Source organism: Mytilus trossulus, chromosome 5 (assembly GCF_036588685.1).
Source record: "Mytilus trossulus isolate FHL-02 chromosome 5, PNRI_Mtr1.1.1.hap1, whole genome shotgun sequence".
Classification (NCBI taxonomy): Eukaryota; Metazoa; Mollusca; class Bivalvia; order Mytilida; family Mytilidae; genus Mytilus; species Mytilus trossulus.
The window spans coordinates 20218439-20239080 of record NC_086377.1 but is presented as its reverse complement, the minus strand read 5'-3'; the positions used below and the strand labels follow the sequence as shown (position 1 = coordinate 20239080).

Below are 20642 nucleotides of genomic sequence, written 5' to 3'. Positions count from 1 at the left end.
CTTAATCATGTCTTTCATGATCTCGTTTGAATTATTTTATATTGATTCGTTATTTTGGGTCATTTTAAACATTTTTTTATTCGAGCGTCACTTATAAGTCTCTTGTAGACAAAACGCGCGTCCGACGTAGATATAAAATTTCAATCCTGGTATCTATTATGAGTTTAATTATAACTGAAAAAACTTATTCATAGAGCATCTCAAATTGATTGCACATTAAAAGTATGTGAGGAAGGTCAGATAGTTGAGAAAATTATTGTTTTTTTTTTAAGAGTCTTTGTTTGTCAAGCTTTATGTCATTGATCCATAACACTGTTCTTTCAACTTCCTGTTACAGGTCAGTTTATTCACACAATATCATAAATAAAAGCCTTCGATTTATTGTTGCAAACGAGCAATCTATTGTATTGCCTGTCGTATGCAATAGCTCTAGGGCAACTCAGTCCAGAATCCCTATTTAAAACTTCTCTGCATGTTTTACCATCTGCTGATATAACTACCACATTTGCAGAACGCCGACCGACTACAAAGATATTTTCATTTTTATCGACGACTATACCACGTGGTTGCTTTAAGATATGTGTGTCTTCGAAAGTCCATATAACGTTTCCTTTTGTATCACAACACTCAATACTTGTCTCGGTTTTCGTATAGTAAAGATGGTCATTATAAATTGCTATGTACGAGTATAATTTGCAACTATACGGAAGGAGATCAAACGCATTGGTTGATTCATCATCAATGTTCAGGCTAATAATTCCTTTTGGGTGATACACAACAGTAAAGTGTACCATTGTGATATGAAATGCCATTTGTTTTGCCATTAACTGGTATTTCTGTAATTTTCGAATTTGTCAAATTTAAAAGAAAAACTTTATTACTTCGGGTAGAGATTGCAATTGTATATCCATCTTTCGACACATTTTCTATATCAAATATTGGAGTGCCTTTCTCAACTTGTAATCGTTTGACATACCCTCGTTTATTGACCCAAAACAATTGATTAGAGTAACCATCACGTGTAAATTCACCTATTAACACGTCGTGATTGGTCAAGAATGTACAACCGCATATCAAATAATTCGAATCCGTGTGGTAGATTTCAATAATTTTATTTAATTGCAGAGAAACTGTAGAATGCGTATTTGAAGGTATTGGGACAATCTGCGCTTGTGCCGAATTGGTCTCAGTTATATCAATACCACTTGATGTTTTTGAAATTTCTAAAGTACCAAGGGTATTAACATCTTTAAGAATGGTGTCAACATTTTCAGCCTTAAATATGATTGATCTAATATCTGTATTTCCTTCTTTTCGGAAAGTCTCTAGATTTCGTTCAGCAGACACCAATGATGTATCTATTGCCTGAATCCCTACAAGAATTTGCATATTGGTTGCATTTTCTCTCAAAAGTTGAACGTTGTGTGATAAATTTGTAACATCAGTTTCGATCGTATCTAATGTATTTATAGATCGATCATTGCTTTTGATTTCAGTCTGCACCACTTTAGAAAGTTCGCTCAAAGTCGTCTTTTCAATATCATCAAGGCGGTCATTTATTATTTTACGAACTTTATTTATATCTTCTTTTACTGATTGTTCTTGTTTTGAAATTTTTCGCTTGTTATTAACCCGGTCTTTCTTTACTTTTTGTATATATTCTCTGACATCGTGTACGCCCTGTTCTGTGTTCGATAATTTTGTTGCGTGTAAGGTGTTTAGCGTCGTTTCTTCAAAGAGTGATACGTCTGTGCAAGATTTGTGCTCTAAAAATATGCACTTTCTACAACAAGTAACGTTGTGTGTTCGACAGAAAGAATCAAACTGCTCGTCGTGTTCCATACAGACGTGTTTAATTGATCGGATGTAGGCTGGAAATGCCCTGTACTCGTCAATTGCAACTGAAGTGTGTCGTTTAGACAATTTTGAAACACTATGAGGTCTTCGGCAATCAGAACAAAGATAATCTTGACAGTCATAACACCATATTTCAGCTACTTTTGTTATATGGAGCTGTCCACAGAGCGTACAAAACTCTTCCGATGATGAAGCCATGATTGCCTATGATAGGAAATAAAAAAACACATTGCTGTATCAACATCAATATTGTTTTAAATATTGTATTTGTAAAATTATTTTGAAGGGGTACTAGCTGTCAAGTTCATGTTCACCGATTTGAATCAAATCATCATATTTGATTTAAAACATTTATTTAGGTTGTAAAAAGTGAAAAAAAATTCATAGACTTGGCATTGGCGTGATAATATGTAACTGTGTTTTGTAAGTATTTTATTCTAACATGACGTCCATAAAACGCTTTGAGTACATACCCGTGGTAAAATATGAATATATTGTAAGGGCTGTTCCGATTATTCTCCCACGTCATATGTTTTTTTTTATGAATAAGCTACTCGACGTCATAGAACAATGACGTCAGCATATATATGCAATTTACGGGAAAATACACGCTTGTGAAACGGAAAATCATCACAACATGGAAACGTAAACAGATGATGCTAAAATGAGTTATATAAGCCATGTTTGTATACATATGAAACATATAAGTACACTAATAATTAGATTCGTCTAAAATTATCTAAATATGTTATTATAAATAGTTTGAGCATCATCATTTATTTAGTTTGCTCTGTTATTTTACGTCAATTTAAAAGTGCGTTTATTTATTGGAACGGCAAAAAATGCCATCACCTAGAGCGCTTCGATCCAAAATAATTGCCGTATTTGTCCTATTAGAATCGAAATATTTCATGTGGGCTTGAATATATCTAAATTTTACCACGGGTTGTCCCTTTATGCCGATATTTTAACCCTCGCTATCGCTCAGGGTAAAATACTTGTCATAAAGGGCCAACCCGTGGTAAAATCACGATATATTCAAGCCCCCATGAATTATTTCTTAAGTCTAGACGGCATCGAACAAACTGACAAGTTGAACCCCGAATACCTCAAGTTGTTATGATCGATATAAACCTAAATATAGAAATGAAAAGATATCTGACTCGTGCATTTTGGATTATTTTATGTCAGTTCAAATTCCTATTTAAGATTTTGAATGTATCTAAATAATCTGTTTTATCTGTATTAAAATTACTTTTTGTGGATTGAATCAATCAATCAAATGATTAACCTTTGGTTCCCTTTAAATGTTGGCATTCTTTTTCTTTGAACCATGCATGCGGTATCCATCATAGGGGTTAAAATTAAGTTCGCATGACTACGGATTTAATGCAGTCGAATTAATCACTTCCAAGTGTATAATTCATCATCAATGTCTCTCAGCTTAATTTGACAAAATTAAAACATACTACTTGCTAAAGCTATATATCATTTCACTATGTCACGTTCATTTATGATTGAACAAAAAAAAACAGTAAAATGACACAAATAATATCATTTAAAACATGAGTTACTGTGGCTTCATTTGATTCCTGGAATACCAATTTTAAAATCAACTGTCCACAAATTTTACTCAATCCACGAAAATATGTACCTACAAACACCAGACAAAGACCATATTTGTATATATTATATGCTTTTTCTTCTCAACTATCTACCAATATCTTTGACTTCAGGCACGACTTCCGTAAAACAGAAATGGCTCAAATTAATTAGATAAAACAGAAAGGTTCACTGCATATTAACAAATTATATATTACCTTGTAGTTGTCTTCTTCCGTTTTCACACTTTAAATCCTCGCGACATGGCCAAGTTCACATCTGTAATCTAGATAATATCATATCACTATTTTATCACAGTTTTTGGTATTTACAAATTATTCATATTTAGGTCAAAGATAATATTTCAACTTATCAACATGTCACAAATCGTGTTAATTTTTTGGGTTTTTGAAATTCATCTAGGGGTTGTCGTTGATTTTCCGTTCCTTTATAGTTTTAGTTCGAAATTATAAAAAAAGATAACAAAAAAACGAAGTATTTTTATGACGAACAAAGCGTTTATGGTATTTTGAAATGAACTTTTGTTGTATATTTTCTAAGTTAACCTGTCGTAACTTGATAAACATTCACAAAAGTATTACGAGGCACGTGAAAATCTTTGTCTTTCCATTTGTAAAAGGATTTTGTGTAACTTCATTTTTCTGTAAGAATCAATTAGCACTATCGAAGTTATCCTTTCTATCTTTTCTTTCAACAATGTGTGTACCTTACACATGTGCTTTGTGCTTTTTAAAGTTCTTGAGAAAACATCACGACAATAGTAAGTGCACGACTATAATTCATAATAGTAGAATTGCAAACATTTGATCCAATACATCAGAATGTATTTTGAATATGATGAGTGTAACAAAACATCTTGTTAATGCAAATTTTGTAAGACTATTTGACAAACTGTTCATATACACTAGTCAACAAAAGTACAAGGCAATGTACTTTCCATATAATGAAATTGAATACACAGTACCGAGATTAATAATTGCCCAATCGGTCTGATATTTATATACTTGTTTTCTTTTAATCAAAACATTTGATTCTTAGTTATCTCACTCTATAATTAAAATATCGGTATTAAATCGTAAAGATTAAACTTAAACATGGTCTACTTAAAATGTTAAATACCTTTGCAGGTATTTGAGTACTTAATTCACACCTTAGTAATCAAGAGCCGACTTTGTCATCATTTTCCGCAAAATGTATTTGACCCTATGTTCAATAACACGGTATTTTATCGGTTTATCGCACCAAAATGAAAAACTGTGATACAAAATTTAATACCGCGTTTATTCAGCAAATGCGCACAATGTTTTTTTTGTTTGTTTGTTTGTTTTTATAGTTATTTTACTGTTGATGTTGGTTTTGTTATTGTTGTTTGTTGAACCTAAGGTTTTGTCTGTTGATTTACTGTAAATCCAGAAACTGATGCGATGTTTCTGTTATTGCGAAAAATTGTTATAATCACAATAATTTTAACTCGCAACTTTGATAATTTTAATATGATTGTTTTCAATTTAGCAAATATTTAAATCGCATAGTCTTAAATGACACAATCGCAATAATAAATGTACGCGATAATTAACTGTATCTGTTCGTTTGTTTGTTAGTTTAATGATTTTGTTGGGTATAACTTTTGCGGAAGTATAAAACGGCCATGACAGCATGTTTTTTTTTCGTTAGAGTTACTAGGTGCAGCAGTTGTTATAAAAAGTAGTAGTATAATACGCATTAACTACAAGAATAAACCAAAAAGCTGCAATGTGTTGTTCTGTTTGGAGAGGATATGGGTAAAATGTCCTTGTGTTAAGCATCTTATGACCATGAAAAATCAACTGATATGATAGTCACTATAATAAGAGACATTATTTTTGGTTGATTTTAGAGTCTCAAGAATAAACAAAACGTTGTAATATTTTAATCGGGTTTGGTAGACACCTGGGTGACATTTTCAGATGCAATGTAGCTCATGGGCATCAAGTCCCTAAATGATATGCTGTTCAGCTGCTGTTTAATAAATCATATGTTGTACGGTGTTACTTTCACAAGTATAAAAAATGAAAAAAGATGCTTTTAACATTTATTTTCTATCTTTCATCTGGTGCTCGATTATTCATCAATATCTGATAAAGTTGGTTCAAAATCTGAAGCCAGGGACGCCAGGTCATCTTGTGTTAAGAAAGTATCAACTGTGGATCCACTACTGAAGTGTTGAAGGCTAGCATAAACTACCTGCCTTTCCAATGATCGAGGATGCACACAGGATGCTTCTATAATATGTCCATCTGAAATATAGATTTTATACACTCAAAAAATAAGACGAGGTCAATCACGATTTGGCAAACCTGCATATGTGTCTAAATTAATATCTAAAATATAATTTGATTTGTATTATATTTAACAAAAAAAAACGAATTAACAAATTACTAAAAAGTTCTAAATTCTTGGAATTTGCTGGTAAAATAAAGTAAAATAAAAAAAAATACTGAATTCAAAACTGAAAGTCCCTGATTAAAGTGCAAAAAAAAAGGTCAAACTCATTAAATGAATGGATAAAAACAATGAAAAGGATTGTCATATATGACAGTCTTGAATCAAAATCATATTTCTAGCGTATGAAAGTTTAGGCTCTTGCAGTTTTTATGAATGCGATGTTGAGGAAGTTTTTCTAAAGCATGACAGTTATAACGGGTAATTAACCAACTGTTAGTTATGCTATTAAGCATTCTAAGATTCGGATCTGATCGTATTTTTTGTTGATGGTAAATCCGTAAAAAAGCTTCGGATGCATGAAATATATAATGTGTTGTTTTCATTTATATTTCATATGCAATTTATACCTTTATAATGTTTATTTATGTTTGCTTAGAGTATGTTCATATTTGTAATATTATGTAAATGTTACTGTTTTGAATGCCATTTGGAAAGATGTTGAAAACAAAATATCTAAATGAACAAGAAGTTGCTTCTTATTGAAAACATACCTGCACGATTAAAACAACTATGACAAAGACATGAATGGACATTTCTCGATGGGGTTCCTTCAGTTCTTTGTCGTCCTGGTAGGATTTCCAATGGAGCACAAGCAGTTTGACATCTGTAACACAAACTAGAAGCGATTCCCATTTGTCCAAATCCTCTGAAATGATGGATGAAACATTATACGTTAAGGTTCTACCCATTCTTCATTGTAAAATTTCATTAATTTCTCCCCTTTATTAACTCAGAATTTTCTGTATTACAACAACATGAATAACAAGGAAATATTATAGATCTATTTGGACATTAGTTTCGATTATACAAACTTTCCAAAAGGTATGTTATTTAGATGTTCAAAATAAAAAGAGTATGCGCAGCATACCACTGAGCATGTTATATTGTATAAAGTAAATTAACTGTACAGACGTAAAGTAGTCGAACTTAACAATGTTCAGAAATTGTTATTCTTTAATTATGAATATTGCTAGTTAATAACGCATACACTTCTCTGTGTTTGGATCAAGTTTAATGTTTGATAATGTCAGTTTGTATGACCTTCAATATTCTTTTGAATTACCCTTGAAGCGAGCTACTACTGTTATACTTTTTCAATCCCACGAAATCTAATGAAAATCTAAAATTTATATTGTTGATTTTTTATACATACATAAAGACATTTCCACAAAATTGGCAACGATATTTTGCTCTTCCCCATTCATATTCTTTTGGTACAGCTTCATATCTTGTATTACACAGCATACATGTTGATACCTGGTTTAAAGTATAGTAGAGCTAGCAATTTGGATAATATAATGAGTTTAGTGTACAGTTCATCTTTCACAATGAATAAGATCAACGTTTTAATATAGGGTTGCATTTCACTTATGCGAAAAGCAGTGCAAATAAAACACGATATCACACATGTAATTCAATTTGACCGTGAACTTTACAGTAAATGCTACTAAAACGACTATGTAAGACGGAAAACTAAATGTATACTTTATCATAACGATTCTTCAATGCAGAATATCTGATCAAATTTCGAACTGAAGAAAGAAAGGTCTGTCAATTCACCTACCTATTGGTTTATTGTTGATATGTTCTTGTTCCGAAAGAGATTGTCAGATTTAACTTTGGTAGTTATTTATCCTGGGTTAACCATCATTAATACTTCAAAAATTTAAATTTGTTCGCAATTTATATACTATTTGGACCATATCGTCCTTCGAACAAGCATACATCATTTGTAAAAAAATGTTACATCCTACCAATCTGCAATTCCTTGGTCCTAGACGAACACAAAATTTAAAGAAGAGGTTAGGCGCAATAAAACCAGGTTTAATCCACCATTTTCTACATTTGAAAATGCCTGTAATAAGTCAGGAATATGACATTTCTCGCATGTGACTATGGAGTTTCCAATTAGATTTTCCTAGAGTTTAGTATTTTTGTGATTTAAGTTTTTAATGCTATAGCAATAGTCCATTTCAGACATGTTATGGCACAAATACAACAATATCACGACAAAATTATAGGTCCTTTAATTACATAGTGTAGACACAGATTAAAATAAATAAACATTTGCTTCTTGCAAAACACTTTCAACTAAATTAAACATACCAGCTTTCGACTTGGAACTTTTCTCCACCAAACGTTATCACATGGTCCGCATGCAAACTGTCTCTCCTGTTTTGGGATAATTCCTTGTCGCACAAGGTTGTTCCAATTGTGGTTATTTGCAACAATTTGCCACTAGAAATAAAAAACAAAATAAGAGAAACTGTCCAAATTGGAAGAAAAAATAAGTGATAAATGTCATTAACTACAGGCGAATGTTTCGTTTTACAATAGTAACCGATTACATTTTATTAGACCAAACAAAGGACAACAATAAAAGGTATCAACTACAAACCAAATGTCCAAGTAGTAATCGCATATGACCATGACAACAGAAAAAAAAGAAGGAACGACAAGTAAAAATCCGCACAGAAGATACAAATTGACTATAACGACACCGATCTTACGATGTTAATGTCATCTGTTAAACTTTCATAATAATAAATTTTACGTTTATTAAAATTTACTTGTGAGTAGCCGCCTCCTATATCAAAACAAAATTATGTCATATTTGACTGATCTTGTGTACTACGACGTTTGACCAATGACGTTGTTATATAAGAATCTTTTATAATCATGCATGTGATAAGTTGTACAGAGAAATCTCCATTTACCATGAACTTGACAGGTCCTCTAGAGTTAGTGTTCGATCAATCACAGATGGATTTATTTGTTAACAGAGAATGGTATAATACTTACAAGAAAAAGAAAAAGGAAGAGAAAGGAAATCTAAAAGAGAAGTGCCAGTTGTTACTTTAGATTGTGTTTCATGAATAAGGCTATTGTTCGTACAATCGTCCTGAAATTGACAACCACAGACGTGCATGCAAAAGTTGTTGTTTCATTAAATCAAAAACTACATGTTATTACCATAACTTAAAAGCATGGTAGGTTTTCAGATAGCAAACTATAAAACGAGACAAATCATTTCGGAACCTCTTATGGGTTGCGGTATGGGCTTTGCTAGAAAGGGGATTTCTAAATCGAGGGGAATCTTTTATACTGATGATCCTTTTATTTTCTACAGAATGCCATTTCTTTATTACTTACAAGGATCGTGGTATTCTCTTAACAGATACATAAAGATCCACATACTCCCAGATCTGTTCCTAGTGTATTTTTGTTGTTGGGATGTACAAGTACCCGGTCACGTTTACTTGTATTTTTGTCCATCTGATGGAGTAATCATTTTTCAACTGATTTTTAAAGTTCGTTCTTATGTTGTACTGTTATACCGCTGTCCGATGTTAGGGGAGGGTTGGTATCCCGCTAATATGTTTAACCCCGCCACATTATGTATGTATGTGGCTGTTCAAAGTCAGGAGTCTATAATCATGATAATTCAGTGGTTGTCGTTTGTTTATGTGTTACATATTTGTTTTTCGTTCATTTTGTAAACATAAATTGGGCCTTCAGTTTTCTCGTTTGAATTGTTTTACATTGCCATGCGGGGCCATTATAGCTGACTATCCAGTATGGGCATTGTTCATTGTTAAAGGCCTTACGGTGACTTATAGTTGTGAATATCTGTGTTATTTTGAACTTTTGTGGAGAGTTTTCTCATTGGCAATCATACCACATCTTTTTAGTATCTTCGTTATATAATACTTGCACCCTGTAAACATTGATTCCAAAAGAAGAAGTAAACAAAGACAAACATCTATGCAGAATTGTTTTCACACGCAGCAAAATTATTGAGAGCAATCTCTCGTTTCATGTCAAACTGTAATTAAGATCATATGGTCCATGCACATCAGCGATGGGACAATCAAGCGGATATCGCACGTCAGCTTAGACCATTTTACTTCAGCGTTCCTGAATATAAATTTATTTATTTAAAAAATTGCAAACATGCATTAATCTGGTGAGTTAAGCCTTTTTCAACTATTTTTTTAGTTCGTTCTTATGTATACTGTTATACCACTGTTCCAGATTAGGGGAGGGTTGGGATCTCGCTAACATGTTTAACCCCGACACATTATTTATGTATGTGCCTGTCCAAAGTCAGGAGTCTATAATTTAGTGGTTGTCGTTCGTTTATGTGTTACATATTTGTTTTTCGTTCATTTTTTAAAAATAAATGAGGCCCTTAGTTTTCTCGTTTGAATTGTTTTACATTGCCTTACCGGGCCTTTTATAGCTGACTATGTGGTATGGGATTTGCTCATTGTTGAAGGCCGTACGGTTACCTATAGTTGTAAATGTCTATGTTGATTTGGTATTTTGTGGAGAGTTGTCTCATTGGCAATCATACCACATCTTTTTGTTTATATCTACATAATATAATAATTGTATCCCGTACACAGGAATTCCAAGAGAAGAAGTAAACAAGGACAAACTTTCACAGCAGAATTATTTTCACACACAGCTAAATTACTGAGATCAATCTCTCATTTAGTATCAAACTGTAGTTAGGGTCAAATGGACCATTGCACATCAGCGATGGGACCATCGAGGGGACATCGCACGTCAGCATAGACCATTTAACTTCAGGATTCCTGAATATAAATTTATTTATTTAGAAAATTGTAAACATGCACAAAAATAATCCTACCGTTTCATTTTCGGTGCCAATAACATCTCTGACTCTTTGTGGTTCTTCTGCAAAGAAAACGTGTATATTGATTGCATAATCAAAGGGCATAATATAATATAAGACACATTCGTCAACCTTTAGTGTAGTAACACAATGCAGAAAGAAAATAACATTTCATCGTCTCACCACAGTAGAACGTGCCAACTTCCATCCACTTTAACAGCTCTCGTAGCCTTATCAAACTGTTAATTGTAATTATGTAATTTATCTAGATATGATGCAATATTGTAAATAGTGTAGCATTTTATTATTTGAATTGTATATGAAAATCATGTGTTCTAATGTTATTGTACGTATCCGAAGCCTTGTTTTTTTAAGTACTTTGATGGGTCATTAACAAAAATCTTGCAGGTATATATAACGTATGGACTTCGTCAAAAGTTCATGATTAATAAATATTTGCCACTGAACATAAAATAAGCAACACACTTACAATTATTACGTTGATTACAATTGTAATCCATTTAAGGGAGTTAGCTTATCAGTTTCAAAAAAAATACTTTTTTTCAAAACACCAGTTTATATTGATAGGGTATTAATAAAAAAAAAATTAAAAGCGCAATATATATATAGGTCACTATGCTTGTTTTCGAGGTATTAGCCATTGAAATTTTGACGGGAAAATATTATCCTTGACGAGTTGAAGTTTTTAAAAACTGTTAAAGAATAAATAAAAATGTATAACACTTTTACAGATGGCTTATCTTTATACATGTAAAAGATTTACAAAAAGAAAAGTGCGGGTCACCAGGCAATTGTTTTCAAGGCATTCAAATGGATAAAACCAGAGGATTCCGAAAATGTGACAAAAAATCCTAAACATGACACGCCAGCTTCCATAAGGCGACGATAGTTTGCGTCATTTGTTGTGTGTGTTCGACGAAAATGAAGACGAATCTTTAAACATTTTCAGCAGACACATGACTTTATCAGTAAATAAAATTGAGAATGGAAATGGGGAATGTGTCAAAGAGACAACAACCCGACCAAATAAAAAAAACAACAGCAGAAGGTCACCAACAGGTCTTCAATGTAGCGAGAAATTCCCGCACCCGGAGGCGTCCTTCAGCTGGCCCCTAAACAAGTATATACTAGTTCAGTGATAATGAACGCCATACTAATTTCCAAATTGTACACAAGAAACTAAAATTAAAATAATACAAGACTAATAAAGGCCAGAGGCTCCTGACTTGGGACAGACGCAAAAATTCGGCGGGGTTAAACATGTTTGTGAGATCTCAACCCTGCCCCTATACCTCTAACCAATGTAGAAAAGTAAACGCATAACAATACGCACATTAAAATTCAAGTCAAGAGAAGTCCGAGTCTGATGTAAGAAGATGTAACCAAAGAAAATAAACAAAAGACAATAATACATAAATAACAACAGACTACTAGCAGTTAACTGACATGCCAGCTCCAGACTTCAATTAAACTGACTGAAAGATTATGATTTCATCATATGAACATCAGGCACAATCCTTCTCGTTAGGGGTTTAGTATCATACCATCATAACATATATGAGAAGAACATAACCCGTGTCATGCCAACATCTGTTTTTAGAATACTTCTTTTTCTGTCTGCGGCACTGCATGGTTAATTGAAACTTCCATATTTGGGTTAAAAATTTGTTTAAAAAGTAGAATTTTTCTAAAAACTATCCATCATGACATGGATTTTTGTGATTAGGTGTGACAAGTAATACATATTCTTACCAAAACACTAACTTGATTATTCATTTTGTTTTTTCTTGAATTTTATTTCAAATTTTATATGCACTGGTGGGTCAACTACAGTCTAAAAACCATGATAAAGTAGGCATGTATAAAGACCAGTATAGCCAAACAAAAGAAAGGTGTGGTCTTTCTAGTGTCGAGATAGTTGTATTGTAGCAAATTCTTCAATATAAAAAAGTTTTGGGTAGTTTTTCAATTTTGACTTAAACAAGAGGCCCACTTGGGTAGATTTCATTGAAAAAGGGGGAGGGGTAAACTATTGAATGTGGTTAATTTAAACAGGAGGAAAAAAATAAAAATAATAGATACATGGATCTATTTCACCCATAAACATTTAGTCTGTCCTAATAAATCAGTAAAATATAACTACCTTTTCTGGTAATGAATCTAATATGAATCAAAACCAGAATAATCTTAACTTCATGTACGTTATTTCTATACCATATATAAATGTTTTTCACAATCATGATATAGATTTTGTTTTCAATAAAAATAAATTTATTTACCATCGATGACAAAATTAGCAGCTGCCAGACAATCTCCATGGAAATGGTTGAAAAGTGACTGTGTTTCCTGAAACGTAAATCGTCCTCTGAACAGCTCTTGTAGTCTTGTTATCTATTGAAGGTAAAAACAAAAATTATCTCTCGTCGAATAAACATTTCGAAAAACATATGTTTATAATAGTGTGAATACATGCATTCATATATTGAAAAGAAAAAACCAAATTCATAATATTGAAGATTTTACTTTCGCTCATCACATTGCAATGAGACAAGGAATGGAATGAGTTGTTGGTTATACAGTACATCACCGAGAATAAAAAAGAATAATGGAAAACCAAAAACGACGTACGGTCTTTCCTATCGATACTAAATCTAAAAAAACGTATTTCAGAATGTGTTGTCAACATCGCCATTCTTTAAAAGAAAAACAAATGTAATTAACAATTATACTGAAGATAGCGTATTATAAGTTTTATTGACGTCAATTCATATATCCTGTTCTAGGGAGTTAAAATATTTTTGCAAATTAAATTTATATATCTAATTTAATGCATTCCTACTTTTAGTTCAATCAAATTGTTCCGTTAAAATATTATTCACATATTTTTCATTAAGGTCAAATTCACCGTTATCTATTCATGCACGACACACAGACAAACAAATGTGAGATCCCGTGGTTCCAAACAAATTCAGGCTTCAAAAACTCTTTTTATTTCTGTTTCAGATGCAAAAGAATATTAATAATATATTAGTGAATGAATTTTTTTTATATTAATATAAGATAAAGTTGGAAAATTCCATGATTGAACTTGGCGTATTAACGGACTTTTTACTAAGTTGGTGTGATTAACGGCCCATTTAACACACCAATCGCCTCTCTACAAAATGTGTTTAATTCTATTGTTACTATACCAATATTATGCATGCTAAACATGGCTTATTGAAATCTTCAAAATATTTTTTTTTTTATTATTTCTCTTACTGCCGGTGAAATGATATGTACTATAAGGTAGCTAGTTATAGCTGTATACTGCCGTGGCTTGTAGTTTACCATATTTTATTAAAAGTATAAAAGTTTTGCTATTCTTTCTAAGTTCCTCTTTGTGATATCAGTTTATATAGCTTCTCGCTTAATCCGTAGCGTATTCGTCCATATATTAATTTAATACTTTTAAGATTGAACAGACTTGATGAAATACATGAATAAAAGGCTTCAAATTCTCCAAATTACAAAAATACGCCGAGATGTGCCAAATTTCGCTAAGGACGTGCAGACGCAAAAATGTTCTTCCCGCTGATGAGTTGGGACTAGATTAGTTTCCATATCTACGTTGTTTGTGATATAAATAAACAAGGAAGTAATAATACTGTTTGATAAATCTTGTTTAACTAGATATTTAGAATAATTATAGAATAAACGAGACTTGTATGAACTTCAACAACTAAAACAACAACAAGAATATAAACAAAACCAGAAAGACATTTTGCCATCCAATTACAAATCATTTGCCATATCATATCTTATATTAAGATTTACATGCTCTAACAATCGTCTTTAGTAAAGACAAAACCTGACTTTTTTTCACAGACAGTAAAACAAAAATCAATGATCAGTTTCGTGTATTTGTAGGATTGATGTTTTTCATTAAGTTGAAAACCAAACGCAATAGTATCCTTCAACAGATATTATTTTTCGGATATTTGTTACTAGTAATTCATATGACATCAAATTTTGAAAAAAAATTACGAGATTTTAACATTTTTAACCTTACGACAACTTTTGTATTTACAATACCTCATGTTCGTTATCCTCCATTTACATTAACTTGTATCGTACTTTCTTTTTATAAAATATTATTCATTGTATACCAATCAATACCAATCTTCAGTCTATTATTTGATAAAGGTATTTTTAAAAATATCTGTGTATATTTATTAGGGTTTAAAAACCATCTCAATACAAAAGATATGCTTTCATCGATATCTTTGGATCAATGCATTTAAACATTGTATTCTTATTTTCAAATAAGTTAAAGTTTGAAATCTTTTTTTGTTGATTATTGATACCATAATTACTTATTTTATCATTTTCGTTTTTTTGTTATACTTAATATATTTCATTAAATAATTACAATAGAGTTACTGTCTTTCAATTTATACTATTCAGAAATGCATTATCGCTATATTAGTTTGAACTTTTGCATTTAAACAGAGTACATAAATCTGACATTACAACATAATACTAAATTAATAGTCCAGTTCTATCCACTTCTATCGAAATGGTTAAGAAGATTAATTATCACATATTTGTTATGAATACCTTAGGTTTTGCACATGTTATAACCTCAAAATCGCCAGGGGCAAAACAAAGTACTATGATATTGTGCCCTGGTTCAAAATGACGTGACGGCATTGCATCCTAACGACACGTTTGTGATAAAATGTTTAAGATTTTACCTTTCATGTTTTATTAAATTGTTATAATTAACATTTTTTCTCTTTTCTGCAGAACTTAAATATGTGATAAAAAGATTATAAATAGCCCTTTTCTATATTGTTCCTGGTATCATCCCTCGACCCATACCAATCTTAACATCTCAACTGAGAAACTTAGACGATCATTAAGCTAGATTATCCATGTTCAAATCAAATAAATCAATAATTAAGATAGACATATCATTGAAGTATTAAAAATCGAACGGGAAGGCATGAACCCCAACAAGGAAAGATTAAGGATCACTAAACAGGGTATGTGTCTCCTGCTGTGGATACATAAATAAACAGTGAAATTAGTCAACCAACTCGTGAAGATGCTCGAAAAAAAACGTATGTTTCATGAATCTTACATCGACTTCAGTGGTCACATTTTTTCACTTAAATCGAACCTTAACACTATCACCCTGATATGGGGGAAATGCTAAAAAAAAAGATGTTTCTTTCAAGATTTATTATATTAAAATGATGTCTAAAAAATGCATCGGAAATTAAAAACATTTATTTTCTAGATACATATTAAAATCTCCGTTCCAAATACTATATTATATTATACACCGATGCAAAACGCGGGTTTTATCCGATTTACACACTCCCGTTCGCAATCTTAATCTCAACCTTAGTTTTCAAGTGTGTTTACTGTTTGGTCTTATAATATATATCTTGCCTTATTTTTAAAGTTCAAAATCAACGGGCAATATAAGAAAGTATTTTATGTCGTATAAGTAGTGGGTAGTATTATATACGCATGCGCCAGTTTGAATGGTAGTGAAAATTTTCGTTCTTAAATTATGATATTAAAATGCGTAAAACTTGTGAATATGCAGCATTAGTAAATCTGTATTGGATTTAAATGTGTGATTAGTAATGCCCAAAAAGACTGACAAAAAAAATAAAAAGGACAAAAAGGATAAAAAGGACAAAAAACGAAAGAGGGAAAAGGCTAAAGGAAATAATTCATCTGAAGGCTCGACAAGTGACAGTTCTTTGTTAACAAAAGGAAAGAAGAAAAAGTGTTCAGATGACATAAAGGGTGACGAAAACAAGGTATTATTAACAGATACACTAAGCGAGGCCTTCTTGTGTCTTTACAACAACTCACCTACTATTAATTACAATCAAAATACACACATGAACAATTCGATTAATCAGGGATTTAGTCAATACACACCCATTCAATCAAGTCCACCAAATTTCCAGTACCATGGCCAGCCCTATCAGTTTCAACAATACCCCAGTCCACCACCGCCACCCCCACCCCTGCCGTTTCATATAGCAACAAACGGAATTGAGAGGATACTAAATGAACTATGTAAAAAAGTTGATTCGATGGAAACAAAACTAAACAACTTAGACTCTATTGAAGAGCGATTAAACAAATACGAATCGAAATTTAGTGCTGTTGATGTTGATGTGAAAGCTTGCAAGGACAGAATAAGCACGCTTGAACATAGTGTCCAATTCATGTCCGATATAACGGATGAACACCAAGCTATTAAAAAGAAACTTGAAAAGGTGTCTGAAAGCATAGAAACCTCAAAAACAGTTACCAGTTACAGTTAACTTAAATGTGAAAAATAGACTTGTCGACGTTGAAAAACAAAACTTCAGCAATAACCTTCTATTCGTTGCTATCGATGAACAAAGTGAAGTTGCTGAAATGGATACCGGAATAAACGGGGCACAGGGTGATCACGAGGAGGCGAATGCGGCGCAAAAAAAAAGAACCAGAAAATAGCATGAACATTATTACAGATTTTCTCGAGCAAAGGTTGAACATTAAAGACACTAAAAAGTGCATAAAACTCGAAAAAGCCTATAGACTTGGTAGGAAAAAGACGAATGCCAGAAACCCGAAGTTTTCTGAATTCGGTGATCGAGAAACGGTACGAAAAGCTTCGGGTCGCTTAAGACAGACAAAATTTGGGATTAGTCCTCAGTACCCGACAGAGGTGTTATTAAAACGAAACAAAATGATACCAGTGATGAAGGAAAAACGTAAAGAAAATAAAGAGGCATATCTAGTAGGGGATAAATTGTTCGTTGAAGGAAAGTTGTGGCAGGAATAGGAGTTTGCCGAGAATGGCTGTACTACTGCTGAAAGTGATAAGTGTAATAAATGTTCATTAAATGTGTGCTCATGGAATATATATAAAGGTCTGTTACGGAAACTAACAGACAAAGAATTTTTAATGGAAATAACAAATTGTGATATCGTATGCTTTAATGAGTGCTGGGTCAAATGCCCGACGGAATTCGAATTAAATGGTTATGATAAAAAGTTTGTTTATAGGGAAAAGTGCAACGGAGGAGGAGTAATTGTTTTCTATAGAAAGTGGTTAAATCCGTATATTGAGGTATTGCATTGTTGTGCTAATAGTATGATATGGTTAAAAATAAGCAATGTTATTATGTTTGATAGTAAAGATTTGTATCTGTGTGCTATATATATGCCCCCTGATAATAATGTGTTTTACCGAAAGTATGACTTAGATGTCCTTGATGTTTTGCAGGAACAAATAGAACATTATAGTGTATTGGGTAACATTGCAGTGATTGGTGATCTCAACGGAAGAATAGGTTTAGAAAATGACTTCATAATGCAAGACAATTTAAATGTATTTGACTGCAATAACACTGATTTACTTAATTATGAACCTGATCTACCAAGTAAAAGAACAACAGAGGACATAATGCCGGCTAATTCGTTTGGTCGTAAAATTTTGAACTTATGTAAATCTTCTGGTATAAGAGTATGTGATGGTCGTTTTGGAAAAAAAAGTGAAACTTTTACATTTCAAAATAAGAATGGATGTAGCATAATTGATTATTTGCTTTTATCGTATGATTCTTTTTCCATTGTTAATGATTTTGTCATTGGTGATTTTACTACTTTTTCATGTCATGCACCGATAAAAGTTGTTTTTAAACTTAAAGGATTAACTTTAAATGAAATATGTACTTGTAAAACTGTTAAATATGATTGTTATAAATGGAATGAAGGGTTTAAAGATGACGTTCAAAGGGACCTTGCGGCAAATTCCGATAAAGTTAATGAACTGATGAATAGTTTATCCGACGAGCCAAGGAATATCGACCAAATTGTGAACAATATTAATTCGTGTCTCTCAGATATTGTCAATAAATATACAAAAACAGAAGTGACTAAAGTTTTAAAATGTGATTATTGTAACAGCTTAAAGCGAACTTATAAACCTATAAATATACGACAAGATAAACCATGGATAACTGATGACTGCAAATAATTGTATATATTGAATATAAACGCTCATTGAAACAATTTAGCCAAAATGATTGTTGAAGAAAACAGACTAATTTTAAATCTTGCGAAACAAAGATTTAAACGACGTGAGAATAGTTTAAAAAGACGATATAAAAAACAGAGAGGAAACATGTTGAGTTCTATGAGAAAACGAATCCAAAGTACTTTTATCGAAAATTCAGGAAACGAAAAAAGGCCAAACAAAGCAACATAAAATTAAACGATTTTGTGACTCATTTTAAAAACTTAGTTTCTAAAGAAGAAATTGACGATGGACCGGAAGTAGAAGTCAACAATGAAGTCATTTACGAAGAAATGGACCGACCTTTTACGGAGCAAGAAATTGATGTTTGCGTTAAAAAATTGAAAGCTGAAAAAGCAACAGGCTATGACAATCTATTAAATGAATTTTTGAAGGAGTGTAAATTAGTCCTACTGCCACAGTTATGTAAACTTTTTAACGTAATACTTATTACCGGTTGGTTTCCAGAAATATTGGTCAAGAGTGTTTTAGTTCCGCTATTTAAAAAAGGTCAAGTTGATGATACAGGAAATTACAGAGGAATTTCGCTTGTGTCTCATTTTGGGAAATTGTTTACCTTTGTCATTAATACAAGACTATTGAAGTGGTGCAAAGAATACAGTATATTGACTGATGCGCTATTTGGATTTGTCCCTGGATATGGTACACACGACGCGATTTTTTCCCTTCATTCTATTGCATCAAAAGTTAACGTAAAGGAAAGCGTCTCTATTGTTGTTTCATTGATTTTGTCAAAGCTTTCGACAGTGTCACATTATGTTTTATGGCAAAAAATGTTGAAATGCGGTATAAGTGGAAATTTACTGAATCTTATTAAATCAATGTATTCTATGTTAAAAACTTGTGTTAAATTAGATGGTGAATTTTCAGATTTCATTCATTGTAATGTTGGCCTAATGCAAGGCGAATCATTATCACCATTTTTATATGCAATTTATGTAAATGACATAGAAATTGAGTTAATTAAACAAGGAATAGAACCATATGAAGTAAAATTGTTAAATCTTTATCTTTTTATGTATGCTGATGATACAGTTCTCTTCAGCGAAAGTATTTCTGATTTACAAAAAATGATAGTGACTGTATATGATAGTTCATTAAAGAATGGTCTTGATATTAATTTAAGAAAAACCAAAATATTTGTTTTTCGTAAAAAAGGTGTACTGAAAGAGAACGAACAATGGTATTTGAATGGTAAAATGATAGAAATGTGTGATCAGTTTGTATATCTTGGTTTCTTATTAAACTATAATGGTACTTTTACTGTAACACAGAAAACACTATCTAAACAGGGTAGAAAGGCTACATTTTGTTTATTGAGTAAGATTTATGATGATTGTTATAACACTGAGACTTTGATGTCCCTTTTTGATACATATGTAACAAGTATTGTGAAATATGGTTGTGAAATATGGGGTTTCCATAAGTGAACTGATATAGAAACGCTTCATTTGTATTATTTAAAAAGAATTTTGAAAGTGAGAAAAACGACTGTGAACCATATGGTGTATTTTGAACTTGGGTGTTTACCATTGTATGTTAATAGATATGTAAGAATAGTACGTTATTGGTTGACGTTATTAGAATCTAATAATTGTATATTGAATAGTATTTATGAAGATATGTACGAATCTAGTTTTGTCAAACCGAATGATAAACTCAATTGGAGTTGTAAAATAAGAGACATACTAAACAGGTATGGATTTAATAATATATGGTTAGCACAAAGTGTTGGAAATAGTCAATTATTTTTGCATGAATTTAAAAAAAGAATTGTTGATAATTATATAGCCGAGGCCTTGTCATTTTTTGAAAACACTTCAAAATGTTATTTATATCAATATATACATGAAGGACATACTTTGCAATTTAATTTGAATCGACCATAGAACAGTTTATATCAGTCATATGTAACTA

At 31.8% G+C, this 20642-nt stretch overlaps 2 protein-coding genes across 2 annotated transcripts; both read right to left on the bottom strand.

Moving 5' to 3' along the window:
• Positions 1-750: 750 nt before the first annotated feature.
• On the bottom strand, positions 751-2055 carry LOC134717723 (uncharacterized). Its single transcript, XM_063580216.1, has one exon. The coding sequence runs from the start codon at positions 2053-2055 to the stop codon at positions 751-753; it is 1305 nt and encodes a 434-aa protein (XP_063436286.1).
• Positions 2056-5537: 3482 nt separating this feature from the next.
• On the bottom strand, positions 5538-14820 carry LOC134719496 (shiftless antiviral inhibitor of ribosomal frameshifting protein homolog). Its single transcript, XM_063582485.1, has 7 exons — positions 14702-14820; positions 12907-13018; positions 10622-10668; positions 8071-8202; positions 7118-7221; positions 6456-6610; positions 5538-5756 (listed from the first exon to the last, which is right to left on the bottom strand). Exons 1-7 carry the CDS (start codon positions 14720-14722, stop codon positions 5581-5583), a joined length of 747 nt encoding a protein of 248 aa, XP_063438555.1. The 5' UTR covers positions 14723-14820; the 3' UTR covers positions 5538-5580.
• Positions 14821-20642: the final 5822 nt, after the last annotated feature.